The following is a 15,904-nucleotide window of genomic DNA, read 5'->3' as shown; positions in this document are numbered from 1 at the left end:
TTAAACGATCGTGTATGTGTTTGTATGTATGTGTGTACGTATGTGTGTGTATGTGTTTGTATGTGTTTGTATGTGTGTGTATGTGTGTGTGTACGTACGTATGTGTGTGTGTTTGTATGTGTTTGTATATGTGTTTGTATGTGTGTGTATGTGTGTGTATGTGTGTGTGTATGTGTGTTTGTATGTTGTGCATGTTGTGTGTATATTGTGTATGTTGTGTACAACGTACGCTTATGATGGCCTGAGACTGTATCATATCATATGTATTGGATGCTGTTGTGTTTGTTATTTATGCTGATGCTGTTGTTGCTGATGATGATTTTGTTGATATAAAATGATGTATTATATAATATAAAATGTATCAATATCACTTATCACCATCATTGCGTCGTGCGTGCTAGACGAAAGCCAAACAGTTGAATTTCTAGAGATCCACCTTGACCAGAAGTTAAGTCTCCAAGACCACGTATATTACGAGTCAGGAAAAATGGTGGAAGCAATAGGCGTTACCAATAAAGTTTCATTTTACGTTCCAAAAAGAACATTGAATATAGGTTCTTATTGCGACGCGGTCTGAGCTGCTACCTATCGCACGATGACCGACGGCATCTGACTACACACAATGATATTCTTTTTGTCAGCGTAAAATTTTAATTTTGATCAGATGAATGCCTACTTCACGGCAATTTTGTCTACAAACAGCTGGCAAACAAGTTACTTACCACCAATATTCAATCATTACTATGCTTGCTGCTGCAACAAGAGACGACTGAATTACATTAGAACAAATTTATCGAAAACGAACATTCTCTTCTTCCACATTCACTGCAAAGGACCATGAATTTGGAATTTTCTGTTAAAGAATAATTTTAAAATTAACTCAATGCCTTATATTAAATTTAGGCATGAACTAAAAATTCATATTATAAATTTAAAAACTGATTCATTCAGTTAGAATAATTTAGTTATATAACTTTAAAAAAACTTGTTTAGTTATTATTTTTGAGCTGATGGTTGATGCGATGTACGTTAATGCAATTTTCGTTTCGTTTTCGTTTCGTATAAAATATTTAGTGTATAAATTCGTATCATTATACCAGGTTATTCAGGTATACAAAGGAAAGCCATTGAAAGTTTAATGTTCTGTGAGATTGTGTATCATTATTTTGTGTATCAATGTATTGTGTATCACCGTATTTTGTATCATTTTGTATGTTCATCAGTATGAAACACAGTGTATCAATACGTAGTAAATACCATTGTATTATTTGTATTTTATTGATATGTTGATAATAAAGTTCTTTAGTTTTTTGTTGTTCTGTTAAGGTCTTTTGATCGTCTTTTCCATATTTTTGTGAGTTTTAAAAATTTTGTATTTATTTACATTGTTGTTAGTTTTGTTGCTGTTGTTGACGTTGTTGTTAATGATGTTGACGTTGTTGTTTCAGATGCTTTTGATGGTCTGGTTGATGATGTTGTTGAAATGTTGTTGATATTTTTGTTGTTGTTGCTGTTGTTGTAGATGAGGATGTTGTAGTTGTTGTTGTTGTTGTTGTTGTTGTTGTTGTTGATGTTGTTGCTGTTGTTGTTGATGATGATGTTGTTAATGTTGTTGTTGTTGTTGTCGTTGTAGAAAGCATCGTTCAGTGCAGTCAATCAATTTTTTCAAACATCTAATAATGAACGCCTGTGCTGAGAACCTCTTTTCAATCAACATGTCTAAAATTTCATTAAATATATAATTAATATTCTTATATCAAATTATAAAAGACATTAATCAAATAATTTAATATAAATAAACTTATAAATTAAATTATAAGTAAATTTAATCACGATTTTGTAAATAAACTAAATTAATGATTCAATAAAGTTGCGCTTGGTGTATTATCTTGAGATTCTTCTTCTAATTAATTTTAACAAAAAAATTTGAAGACTAAACTCAAAAAGGTAATTTTTCAAATGAAGCAGATTCAATTAAAAAGAAATAACAAAATTCTAATTAAATAAATTATTATTACCGCTATGGAAACGTATATGAATTGGAAATTATTTTTTCAAATCAACAAGACATTACGTCGTCTGTTTGTTTGTATGTTTGCATGTTTGTTTGTTTGTTTGTTTGTTTTTTTGTTTATATCTTGGTGTGTTCTTTCCTCATGAAAGTTTTGCTGATAATAATTTTTATTATTGTTGCGTCTCCGTGTTATGTTGAAACAAAATTTGTATCTGGTCTGTGTATGTTTGTGCGTGTCTGTCTGTATTTGTGTGTGCAAATTGTATCAATGCATTTTTTGCACCCAACAAAGTCTCATTTACTTATATGTTTCACATTTGCATTTTAATTTTGAACTATTAATTTCATGAAAATAATGACGTAAGAATCGGATGGTGTTACTGGTAACATGATAATTTGTTTAAAATAATCTGCAAAAAGAATTAAAAAATTTAAACGCAAAAAATCTAAAGTACCGATATGCATTATTGAAGACATTTAATTTTGGAGCGCCATCTAGAGCATGTTACGTTGGGAAGGTGGGACGTGCAATCAACCAATCGGAGCATGCTCCAATCTTCACAACCCCAAACCGAGTCAGTCAGTCAGCTTGGTGGTGTGGTGTGGTGTGCTTTGGTGTGGTGTGGCGTGGAAGGAAAGTGGTGAATTTTTGAATTTTTGTGGTGTTTAATTATTCTGTTTGGCGTTGCATCATTAAATTGAACTAATTTAAATTTATTTTAATTAAATGGTGCTTATACATTGTGTACAAGTTTAAAAGCATCTGATAATTTTTATTTATTTAACAAATTCATATTTTCATTACTGAGTAAGAACATTCCTGGTGACATGTGTGATGTGGCGATAAGTTTATTAACGAGTAAAGATTTCTTGTACGTACATGATAATATGCTCTATTCAGGTACCATCTAAAAATTATTTGGACAAGTCAAAATAATCATTCAGCATATATGGCATTTAAAAACTTCTGTGCATGCAAGTACCCACAAGTAGTCAGGCAATGTTTTTGGAACCTTTTAAGCAGCAGAAGTGGATGGGGTTGCGAGGTAGCAGGTGCCTCTGTTCAAATACTTTTTCAGTGCATTTGGATGTTCGATGAGTTGCTTGCTCTGCGCTCGTCTCACTAAATGAATGCAGAATCACTTTTTATTCTTCATGTTGTTTCAGTTGCTCGCTTACTTGGACATTTTCAGACAAAAACTTTTGTTATTATCAACATTTAACTGTTTTGTTTGCACAATTATTTCTTTCAACCTGTTGCCAAATTTTAATTTACATTTAAATGAACACAAAAATTTTCACAAAAGTTTTCGCAGAACTTCAAGTTTGTGCAGCGAAATTGTAACCAGCAACGAGCTTACGTGCAAACAATCCACAATGCATTTCATGGCATGGAGAAAATTTTTTAGTGGCTTTTAAGTTGAACAATCAAATAATGTCTCGGTCAGCCATAAAGCAAGTATATATAATAGACAATTCAACAAACAAAAATTTTATTAAAAAATATTGTTTAAAGAAGAAGATAAAATGGAGGCGTGAAAGATCTTCTCCAAACTATCAAGATTGTCAGATAATTTGTTTTTCATTTATTTTTTCAAAGTGAAATTTAATCTTCATACAGTTTTTCTTAATTTATTTAACTTTCAAAAAACAATTCACGTCAATGTGTTTGCTTCAAACTGAAAATATTGAGTTGTTTTTGATGGTTTAAAAATTGTTTCAAATTTGAATGGAAGGATTTCGATAGCAAAAAGCGCAACACACACCAGAAACTTCTGATTGAATAAGTGAAATATAAAACCGAATTATTCCATTTTTGCATGCACGTCTGAGTAATTTTTGGAGACGTTAATTGGAAATGTTTATTGGAAATGTTAATTGGAAATGTTAATTGGAGACGCTAATTAAAAATGTTAATTAGAAATGTTAATTGATATTTTTTGGTTGGTTATAATTGGGACTACCTCTGCGTTCGTGTCAAATGGAGTTACTCCATTCACGTGTTAGTTGTAACAACACTGAAGTCTATCGCTTAATTATTGAGAATATTTATTGGAGCGTTGAATTAAAAATGAGTCGATTAGCAAATTAAAAAGTGCGAAAGATTTTTTCCACATTAAATTCACCCTCTCAACTTTCACACTATCAATAAAATAACTTTTAAAAACTGTTTTCATCCCAATCATCAGTTTCCATAATGTTACAACATCAGAAACATCAACATCATCAACAACATCTTCTTCAACAAAATGAGCAGTTGGAACCTTCGCAACAACAAAATCAACAACAACAACAAAAGAAACTTTTTGCTTATGAAATGAATCAATTGGACGGATCACGTTCGGCCCATCTTGGGCCACTTTTTAATAATAACCATCATTACAACAAGAACAACAACCTGATGTACAACGGCAATTATACAAACAAACCAACAGACAGTTCTATCACTACTCCTCTTCTCACAACTCCTTTAAACAAGCACAACATCCAAAACAACAACAGCCACAGCATTAACAAAAGCAACATCTACGATAATTCCAACAGCGACTACAACAACAATCACAGCAATTATAACAGTAATAACAACATCCACACCAACAAACACAGCATCAATTACAACAACAACAACCATAACTTAAGCAACATCAACAGCAACCTTAACCATACCGACAACAACATTACAACGAGCAACAATACAAACAACAACAATACAACCAGCAACAAAGGCAGCAATAACCAAAATGTCATCACTGGAAATTTTTTCAAAAATTCAACAAATATTACTAGCTATGGCGGTATAAAACCAGCGGCTCCACGAGAAAATGAACGTTATCAACAACAACAAAATCATCATCAACAACAACACCAACAACAACACCAACAACTTTTACACCAGCAACAACAACAGCATCGCTCCACATTCAATCTGCACGCGTTCAGATACCATCCAACGAACTTCAACGCTAAACATCTTATCAGCCATTATAACGCTTATCATTATTCTTACAATAACAACAACAACATCAATAATAATAATAACAAAAATAACAATAATGATAATACAAACTCACATAACAAAGCTGATGATTATGAGACGTCGTTGAGCAACGAGACACTCTTGCCTAGCAACAATATCAGCAGTCACTTTTTAGTTGTCAACAACACCAGGCGAGGTACATTCAATGCATTGAAGAACAACAATAACCACAACAGAAACAACATCGACAACTTTAAACATTATTTCAACAATAACAACAAAGAAATCGAAAACAGAGACAACAAAGAGGCGAACTCCGACAACAATCAGACGGCAGGCAATGAAAGGAACGAAATAGAAATGTTGACCGCAGCAAGGAACTATTTCGTTTGGCCCACTGATCCGATACAACTTGAATGTACTTTTCGAGCGCACGAATACAACCCATTTCATTCTCCGCCGATCTGGGTCAAAGGTCAAGAGATGGATCGTACGCAAGTGAACATGGCGAGCAGTTTGAGGTCACCATTTCTGGATCACCAGGACAGGATGGAGGTGATGTTCTACAAGAAGGAAAATAATGATGAGGAGAATGACGGTGACGACAATGACGATGATGGTGAAAATGATGACGCTGATGGTGAAGATGATGATGCAAATGATGACAGCCGTGAGAAACACGCTGATGTTGGACGGAAGGGTGTCGATGGAACTGATGGAGATGTTTTTACGTTTAAATTAATTATATCAAGTGAGTCTTTTCATTACATTTCAATATAACTCATCTTATTACTTTAATTCTTACAAGTGAATCGTTTAACTTACATTTAATAACTACAATGAAAATGATATTACTACAAATAAAATTTTCGATTACATTTATATTAATATTATGCCATGCATGTATTTAGGGAGGAAGTCTTAAAAGGCACCAACAGTCAACAAACATTTTGCAGTTGCAACTTTTTAAAAATTCAGTAAGCATATATTGTATAGTTTTGATACATGGAAACCCAGTCTTAAACAGGAAAATTGACACAAAATTGTCCGATTGCAAAGTAAAAGGTAGCGTACAATTTTCAGTTTTTAGTCCTGGTCAAATTTCTTACCTCCTTAAACTTGTTTAAATCCGCTCTTGTTCTTGCAAGTAATACAACCATTATGTACATTTGTAGCGTACCTTATAAGCAATAAGTGAACGAAACAAAATTAGTTGCCTTTCTTCGTCTCAGTACTTCTTTGTCGGACATTCTCAAGTTTTCGGCGCGTTAATTGCTGGGCAGTGTGACTTGAACAGTCGTGACCAACGGGAGGAGAAGGTTAACAAATTTTTAATTAAAATTCTTACGCTGCTTGTTACAAAACTCGAAACAGGATTTTTATCTAAAGCCGAGACGACGCATGTAACACAAGCACGCACACACTAACACACACACACAAGCACAAAAGCAATGCACGCACGCACGCACCTACCTAAGTACAAAATACGCACACTCGTGTATACATAAGAATGCAAAAAAGCCCTAACTCACATACACACGCACAGAATGTGTTTTGTGGATAAATATTTGTTTAGACATTCTTTCTGAAAAATTTCGAGAGGTTCCTTACAGCAATTAATTATTAAAATTTGAAATCTGACTGCTCTTCTGCTGGTTGTTGTGGATAACATGGCCAGTTTGCTTAAAAGCTGAATTTTAATTTCTTGTATTCAACATTGTCACCAAAATTATTGAAAAGTAATTATTTCAATTTTAATTTATTTTGACGTGAAGTGAATTTAGATAAAAACACTGGTTGGGAACGTTCTTAAAAACTTCGAAATGTCAGTTCAGCCGACAAAACGTGACCTACTTCAGTAAATAAGTAAAAGTAAATTACTGCAATTTTCACCGAGAAGCCTCTAATGGTCTCCGAAATTATGTGCCTGCCTGCTACCGCTCCCGTCTCTCCTTAGTTTCCTTCTGTTTTGTAGTGTTTCTATGTTCTTATTGGCTTTCGCACAGCTGAAGTTTTTTATTGAATAGCTCAAATTTTTCATTAAATGGCATACATTTTGCTATACTAAACTGATACGAAGATGTTTTATTGCCAAGAAATAAATGTAATGTGATAGAATGTGATGAGACGTAAATTTATGTAATGTAATTTAATGCGATGTTACGTGTATTATAATGGGATCTTTTGTTAAATGAGTTATTTAAATGGCTACCATTTAAAACTATATTTCATATTTTGTTTATTTTTATCCGCAATCAAAATACTTTTAGAAACGCATTTGATTGCTTGTTGTTGAGATGAAGATTTGTAATGTCGAAATAATATCAGCGCAAAAAATAACTGACCATCAATATTTCTACTGATAGCAACTCATAAAAATATTCGACTGCCCACATTTTCCAACCACCACCACCTCCTCCAACCACCCCCCCCCCTTCTTCCAACCACCTCCTCCAACCACCGCCACCTCTTCCAACCACCTCCTCCAACCACCACCACCTCCTCCAACCACCACCACGCAGGTTGCATAGAAGAGGATGCTGGCAACTACACGTGCGAGATCAAATCAGCCGGACATGACGTCAGAGCTTCCGTCACCCACCAAGTATTCATCATGGGTCAGTCTCTTGTTCTAATTCTCTTTATTTTTGTGTCACAGTTAAACTGTTTAATCGCTTAACATGAAAAAAAGTTATGTCTTGAACTTGCACACTTCACTCAATCCATGAGTTAGATGCTAGCTTATACAATTACATGCACATTTAAATGTTTGTAAAATATAAATATATACATATGTATATATATATAAGCTTATGTAAGTACATACCTATACATTTATACATATCTTTATATACTTATTTATAATTCATACAAGCAAGGCAATGAAACGCATGTAAGAATAGATCACATAAACAAACTTTTCACCTCAAAAAGTTCAAAAATTAAAATATACTTTCTCAAATTTTAAACAAAAATTATTTTTGCGTGCAATTTTAATATTCCGTGCGCCGCAATTGAGTTATCAGATAATACTATCCCATGCCAAACATTTGCACGACGTCCCAACCACATGACACCACAACCACACGACATCTCAACTACAAGACACCACAACCAGTTTTATTTGTAGTAGTAATAATAGAAGTTAGTGGTGGTAGATGCAGTAGTAGTAGAAATGGTAGTGGTTGATATTGTTGCGTGCAGTTGTTTTTGTGATAGCACTTGACAGTGAAATAAAAAGTTATTACTGGAGAATGTTTCGATTGGAGTCTTTTTTGGCCTTCATAAGCCACTTTGGAAAGTGGATGACTTTATTGAAATGTCATCGTCATCACATTTTTCTAATCAGGCGACATGTTCTTGAAGTAAATTTGACTCTTGGTGGCTGTAAGAATAATAACAAGTTGCGTTTCTGTTTTAATGAACCTTTTTTTAGTTTATACGTCTTGAAATTGAAATCTGATCGAAAAAAAGTTGAAGCACAGCCAAGCAAAATAATTCATCAACGTGCTATGCGATGCGAATGTGTGAATGCGTAACGCACCGACGGCGATGATGATGACTACAATATAATGATATAGCAGTGACATCATCATGTTGACAAGGACGTCCCCTTCATCACCATCATTATCACAATGACGTCATTATGAGATGGATTGAAAAATTCAATCAATTCAGACAAAATGGAATAAACAAAAAGAATGAAGCCCTTAGCCGCGGTTGAATGCATGCCATGAATCTCAACGATGCCACAAACCAAAATAATGAAGTCTAATTATTTTCCCGCGAAAATGAGGAATGGCGAGCAATTATTTCGCATGCTCGTCTTCGAAACTCTGCGTTATTAAATAACTAAGGACACGTTTTGAGGTAACCAGTTGAAAGTTATTGGCAGTTTGATGACAGTAACATTTCTGACAACATCAACATTTCCGACAACATCAATATTTCTGACAACATCAACATTTCTGACAACATCAACATTTCTGACGACATCAACATTTCTGACAACATCAACATTTCTGACGACATCAACATTTCTGACAACATCAACATTTCTGACAACATTTCCGACAACATCAACATTTCTGACAACATTTCTGACAACATCAACATTTCTGACGACATCAACATTTCTGACAACATCAACATTTCTGACGACATCAACATTTCTGACAACATCAACATTTCTGACAACATTTCCGACAACATCAACATTTCTGACAACATTTCTGACAACATCAACATTTCTGACAACATTTCTGACAACATCAACATTTCTGACAACATCAACATTTCTGACAACATCAACATTTCTGACAACATCAACATTTCTGACAACATCAACATTTCTGACGACATCAACATTTCTGACAACATCAACATTTCTGACAACATTTCCGACAACATCAACATTTCTGACAACATTTCTGACAACATCAACATTTCTGACGACATCAACATTTCTGACAACATCAATATTTCTGACAACATCAACATTTCTGACAACATCAACATTTCTGACAACGTCATCATGCCTGATAACAACAACATCGTTGAACTCAATAGCAGCTTCATTAACGTCAGCAACATTAAGATCATTTTTGAAATTAGGGCCACTAATAATAATAATAATAATAATAATAATAACATTAATAATGATGATGATGATAATGAAAATAATAATAAACGAAAACAAACATCTCAGTTTATTTGTTAAAAGTCATACACCATCAAATAAATCACAATGATGATGATGATGATGATGACGACGACGATGATGATGATGATGATAAGGTAATGGCGGTGATAATGGTGTAATTAGGATAATGAGGGTATGATTATGTAAATGACTTGATGGTGATAATGTAACTACGGTAATGAGGAGAGGCGAGGCAACTAATGATGGTGGTATGGTGATGACTACCGACTGACCAACTCTTTGAGATTTCTTTCAATGTCATCACGATTGTTCCAAGCAATGCAACTCTCTCACTAGAGTGATTAGATGAATATCTGACCACTGATTAGGAATTTTTAATGAGTGAGTGAGTGAGTGAGTGAGTGAGTGAGTGAGTGAGTGAGTGAGTGAGTGAGTGAGTGAGTGAGTGAGTGAGTGAGTGAGTGAGTGAGTGAGTGAGTGAGTGAGTGAGTGAGTGAGTGAGTGAGTGAGTGAGTGAGTGAGTGAGTGAGTGAGTGAGTGAGTGAGTGAGTGAGTGAGTGAGTGAGTGAGTGAGTGAGTGAGTGAGTGAGTGAGTGAGTGAGTGAGTGAGTGAGTGAGTGAGTGAACGAAAGAACGAAAGAACGAATGAATGAAAGTGCATGTGTGGCCTATTTATTCTTTAGAGCCAGTCTTCCGAATGAAGCTTAAAAGCTGCATATCATATCTGCAAACGAAATTACCCACTGAATAATATACCAAGCAAGCAGGCAAGCAGTCCTCCTACTGGCATCTAACTTATTTGCCTTATCTGCTGAGCCCTGTTAAAAATATATCGGCACATTAAAAGTGGACCAAAAAAAGTGTTCGACTATATTTGCTATTTTTTCTGAGAATTCTTAAAAAATACTGAGCCCTCTTTTTAAATGGCGCGCTGCATGGAAATAAAATTTTACAACCAAAATGGTGGAAATCATAAAGACACGTTAGTGAAACTAGAGTATAACACTCGTCATCCTGTGTGTATGTATGTATGTATGTATGCATTATGTATATATATATATATATATATATATGTGTGTGTGTGTGTGTGTGTGTACGTATGTTTGCACGTTTGATCATACATTTTTGTTTAGGTGGCCATACTAGATGAATTTTATATAAATTTTATTATGGTCATCCTGCTTTCTTTTAATTTTCAATTTTGAGAAGCAAGTAAAATTTCGTTTCGTCTTGTTTCGTTTCGTCTTGTTTCGTTTCGTTTGTTCATACGTTGTATATTTGCACGTGTGTTCGTTCTGTTTATATGTACTTATGTTTATGTATTTAAACGTTCGTGAATTGCCTCGTTTCTTTACATGCCTTATACATATACAGTCCTGATTATTTGGAGGCGTTTAATTGCAAATGTTTTTAAGCATGCTTTATGACTTTGTATTAAATTAATTTTGTTCTGTGTCGGTAATAAGCGAACGTGAGTCTATGTATTTCAGAAATTATTGATGGATATTGTTCACGAGATGAGAGCAACTACACTGCCATCTTCTGATGTTTCAACCAAAGCAAATTATGAACGTTTCATTAATTTTCTGTTTCAACTGTTGCACTATTGTACTAATGTAAATGTTTAGAATCCAAATGAACTTTGAAGTTGAAAAATAAATTTCTCAGCTCTCAGTAATCAGTAATGTTTGCAGCAACGATTGATTTTGTATTTCTTCAACCATTCATCATTCATCTGAAACAAAACGATAATTCGATAATTTCAGCTTTAAATTTTAATGACAAACGAAACATAAAGTTTTTTTTCGCTCTGAAGGGTGTCTGTTCAGAATTTTCAGGTTTAGACTTGCATCAGCTGTCGGCATACTCCATAAATATTAAACACTCACTTTACTGCTGTAGCTGTTTTTAAACTCCTGACTGCATTAAAATTTTATTTTGGCCTCCTCAATAAATTTTTTTTCAGTTCCTTTTATTTCCACAAGTTTTTTACTATTCAGCTTTCCAATAAAGTGTCCAGAGAGGTGTTTTATTTTGCATGCATTTAATTATCTGCTTATGTGAATTATTTTCTTAAAAAGCCAACACTGCTCAGAAGAGTTGTGTTTTATATGATGTTCTATTTATTTACAGGCCACAAATTACTGCCGCATTCAACACTGCGTTTTAGTTTTTCAAAATGTTCCAATCCAACCATTTAACAGTAATCATATTGGGTGCATTGATATGTTCATTATGCTTCTGACTTGTTTATAAAGTAAACATATTATACAATAATGTACCCTTCAAGCATGTATCCCACAACTTCCATTTATCCGTCAATCCAATCAACCAACCAACTATACATCAAACCATCTACCCATCCATCTTTCTATCCATCCATTCATTCATCTATCTCTTCATCCACCCATCCAACCATTCATCCATTCATTCATCAATCGATTGATTTCATTCAATCTTCATATTAGCAACGTGAGAATTGATATTAATCGAGCACAAATAGAGAATGAAATTCGAAGAAACTTCAAAATTAATTGAGCGCTGTGAACATTTTTTACATCCTTATCTAGTTCATAGTTATTCATAGTTCATTTCATCTTTTAACTTGAAATATGGCAGCTTCAAACTTTAAAACGGAGTAATTAATAACAAAGAAATTTTTTTATATTATTTCATTTCCATATCAGTTTATTTTTATCCAAAAAAAAATATAGAAGTAACAAGAATGAAAATTATGAAAATATTTTATAAATTTTGAAAATTGTTAATGAATGTATAATTTTAAAATTATAAGAAATAGGACGAATAATAAATATAAGCATATAATGCACAGCAGAATGTACTGGAAAATAAAATTTAGACTGCAGTTTGAATGATGGATGCATTTCGCAGGAAAGCTGCCTCACTAACTTTGCGCTGCCTCAACAAAAATTTGTTTCTGTGTTGCGAAACTTGTTGTTAGATAGATGGGATGTTTCTGGGGTTGGGTTGAATGAATGTTGTACAACATGTTGATGGATAGATGGGATGTTGCGTAAAATGTTGTTGGATGAAAGCGATGTTGTGCAACATTTTGTTACACGGATGGGATGTTGCGCAACATTTTTTTGAATAAAGTTGGTGTGAAATGCTGAAACAGTTATAAAAATTTGTCAATAAAATTGAAACCAATTGCTCTGAACATTCTACCGTCTGGCGAGGTTCATGTTGGAACGTTCATTCTTTCTTGAAGTTGAAGACTTTTTAATTGGTTTACAATTACTTGAGACAAAAAATGCTATGCAAAACATGTTTTTAAAAAAATTGGATGTTGCAAAACATGTTGCTGGTTCGATGGAATGTTGCAAAACATGTTGCTGAATTGATGGAATGTTGCAAAACGTGTTGCTGTATCGATGGAATGTTGAAAAACATGTTGCTGAATTGATGTTGCAAAACATGTTGCTGGTTCGATGGAATGTTGCAAAACGTGTTTCTGGATTGATGGAATGTTGCAAAACATGTTGTTAAAGGGATGGGATGTTGTACAACTTTTTTTATAAAAATGTTGTACAACTTTTCTTATGAAATGATTTTATTCTCAAATGATTTTATAATTAGAAACATTTTATAAAATGTTTTTTAAAAATTGTGCTGCTAGTCTTAACAGAATTGAGAAGATGTTGCTCAATTATATGATAACACTAAAAAAATCATTACTCATTGAAGTGGTTGATGGAAATGTTATTGTCACTCTTTTGTAGTTTAATTTTTCCAACAATTGACGGCAATCCTCCAAGCAGGATGCAGCAGCATCCAGGGCATTGCAGACACTCCACAACAGACTTCTCCGTGTTAATTGTTGCCGCTTCAAGAACATGCTATCGAAAGAACTTTATAGATCAAATGATATTTTATGGAAATATCATTACATCTATATTTTGATAAAAAATAAATTTTAACAATATTTTTTAAAATTTCAAAAAATTCAACCTGACTTATAATCCCCAATATAATTAAATAATCAGACATATGACAAATATTAGATGAATAGTCTCAAATATTTGAACAAAACTTAATTTAATTTAACATTCAGCAAGTAACCCACCAGCCCAACATGACTGAGCATAACCAAAACCAATTCAAAACTTTATTTAAGATAAAACAGCAACGAGGTTTCTAAAGACAAACATGGCCAGCAACGTACAATCACACAACAACATGACACACGTCACACAACAACATGACACACGTCACACCACATTGCAGTCTGGTACGTTCGTCTGGAATGTTCTTTTTAAATTTCTGCATCATGAGACTTGAAGACAAGGCTGCATGGTTAAGTCAGACGGCAACTTTCAAACAATTCGTAAATCGAACGTTTGCTAAAAATTTAAATTTTGGTAATCTAGGCCAAACATTCTACTGGGCGAATAATAATTTTGAGTATGAAAAAACAACAGCAAAACCACTGCAATACAACATAAAAAAAAAGCTTCAGAACAATATTTTCAGAAGAAATGTTACACTTCCACAGCTCGGCCATCGTCAGCAGCTGTGGAGAGGCAGCAGCGTTCCACGTGACGAGGTGTTAACATGTAATTGTCTGCTCTGTCTCCTCTTTATGATCGTGTCATCAATTGGCTCGTAGATACGAGCGGGCATGCTTCGTGTGCGAGGTTTTGTGAATGTATTTATGTGAATGTTGTATAGTTATGTCTATGTATATATGTACGCATGTACTATTTGGGTATGTATGTGAAAGTTTAATAACATTTTATGTGTATGCGAGATCTATGTGTATTTATACACGGGTTATGTGTGTGTATGTATTTGTTATATGTGCAAGAATTTACGTATGCATTGTTGTGTGTATTTATGCATTTTGTTACTCGTTATGTGTGAGTTATGCATGTGTGTGTTTTCAAGTGTGTACATTGTATGTACAGTATGCGTATGTATAAATATGTGTTTGTATGAGTAATGTGCGCATGTAAATGCACATACAAATGCTTATATACAAATGCACATTACGTTATTTATATTAAATTTCTGTTGCAATAATGTAAAATCTTGCGTTTCAATATGGCAGCATAAATTCAGTGTTGGCTGTGTTGTGCCGTGTAGTTGTGGTTGGTTGGTTGGTTGGTTGGTTGGTTGGCTGGCTGGCTGACTGGCTGGCTGGCTGGCTGGCTGGCTGGCTGGCTGGCTGGCTAGTTGGTTGGCTGGCTGGCTGGCTGGTTGGTTGGTTGGTTGGTTGGTTGGTTGGTTGGTTGGTTGGTTGGTTGGTTGGTTGGTTGGCTGGTTGGTTGGTTGGTTGGTTGGTTGGTTGGTTGGTTGGTTGGTTGGTTGGTTGGTTGGTTAGTTGGTTGGTTGGATGGTTAGTAACGATGTTTTCGCGTTATATCCCCTCTTTAATTATTTGTTTCATATCTGCTGCTCTCTCTCGTCAAAGTACGCATTTTATTTCTTCTCAATGTCTGTCCTGTCGAGTGGCGTTCAGTGGCGACGTGTCGTGTCGTGTCGTGTCGCGTCGCGTCGTATCGAGCTGACGCCTTCAAGTGGTTGACTTCATATTGTTGTTTTGTTGTTTTGTTGTTCTGTTGTTCTTTTTGCTGGTTATTTGTGTTTTTGGTTGTTGTTTGATTTAGTTGTTGCTTGCTTTGCCATTTGGTAACTGTTTAACCGTTGTGGAGTTGTGTGTGAAATTTACTATTAGCTCTTTTGTCTGTTATGTTTCATAATATTCAGTGGGGTAGGAAGTCATTAATTACCTGATCGGCATCAACGGTTGACTATACGCCATGGCTGAATAATACGCGCATTAAATCCAGGATGCTATAGTAGATTTGTTTCAAGATGCTTTCAAATGCAACACACCAACGTAATCATTAATGAGATGTCCTCTCTTGCTATATTAAATGGTGGCTAAGATTTTAAAAAAACTTTTTGTTAAAGTCGTTTGGCGATGAAGTGCTGTATGCATGTGACGTCAGATAGCACGTGATGATGATGATGTTTACAATTTTTATGATTATTTGTGTGTTATTTCATCACGGAACAATTGTTATTTGAAAAAGTTACACAGCCAGAATGTTTGCGTGAAGATGTTGGTAGTCGTTATTTATCAGCTATCATTCCATAAGCAGCTTAATTGGAGACGGTGTAGACGATGAAGTGATATTCTCTCACACTCTGGTGGAGTCATTGTAGTGTGGGGTGTGCTGGTGGTGGTGGTGGTGGTGGTGTGCATAGGTTGACGACGATGATG

At 34.4% G+C, this 15,904-nt stretch overlaps 2 protein-coding genes across 2 annotated transcripts; both read left to right on the top strand.

Annotated features, from left to right (window-relative positions):
* Positions 1 to 4,211: 4,211 nt before the first annotated feature.
* On the top strand, positions 4,212 to 8,530 carry HELRODRAFT_161173 (hypothetical protein; the record flags this gene model as incomplete). Its single annotated transcript, XM_009021123.1, has 4 exons — positions 4,212 to 5,742; positions 7,514 to 7,609; positions 8,196 to 8,292; positions 8,428 to 8,530. The coding sequence occupies 4 exons, from the start codon at positions 4,212 to 4,214 to the stop codon at positions 8,528 to 8,530; spliced, it is 1,827 nt and encodes a 608-aa protein (XP_009019371.1).
* A 5,346-nt stretch (positions 8,531 to 13,876) lies between these two features.
* Positions 13,877 to 14,284, top strand: HELRODRAFT_161172 (hypothetical protein; the record flags this gene model as incomplete). Its single annotated transcript, XM_009021122.1, has 1 exon — positions 13,877 to 14,284. One exon carries the CDS (start codon positions 13,877 to 13,879, stop codon positions 14,282 to 14,284), a length of 408 nt encoding a protein of 135 aa, XP_009019370.1.
* Positions 14,285 to 15,904: the final 1,620 nt, after the last annotated feature.

The sequence above is a fragment of the Helobdella robusta genome, assembly GCF_000326865.2.
Source record: "Helobdella robusta unplaced genomic scaffold HELROscaffold_3, whole genome shotgun sequence".
In the NCBI taxonomy this organism is placed as follows: Eukaryota; Metazoa; Annelida; class Clitellata; order Rhynchobdellida; family Glossiphoniidae; genus Helobdella; species Helobdella robusta.
The sequence above is the reverse complement of the archived record's forward strand: the minus strand, read 5'-3'. Positions and strand labels throughout refer to the sequence as shown.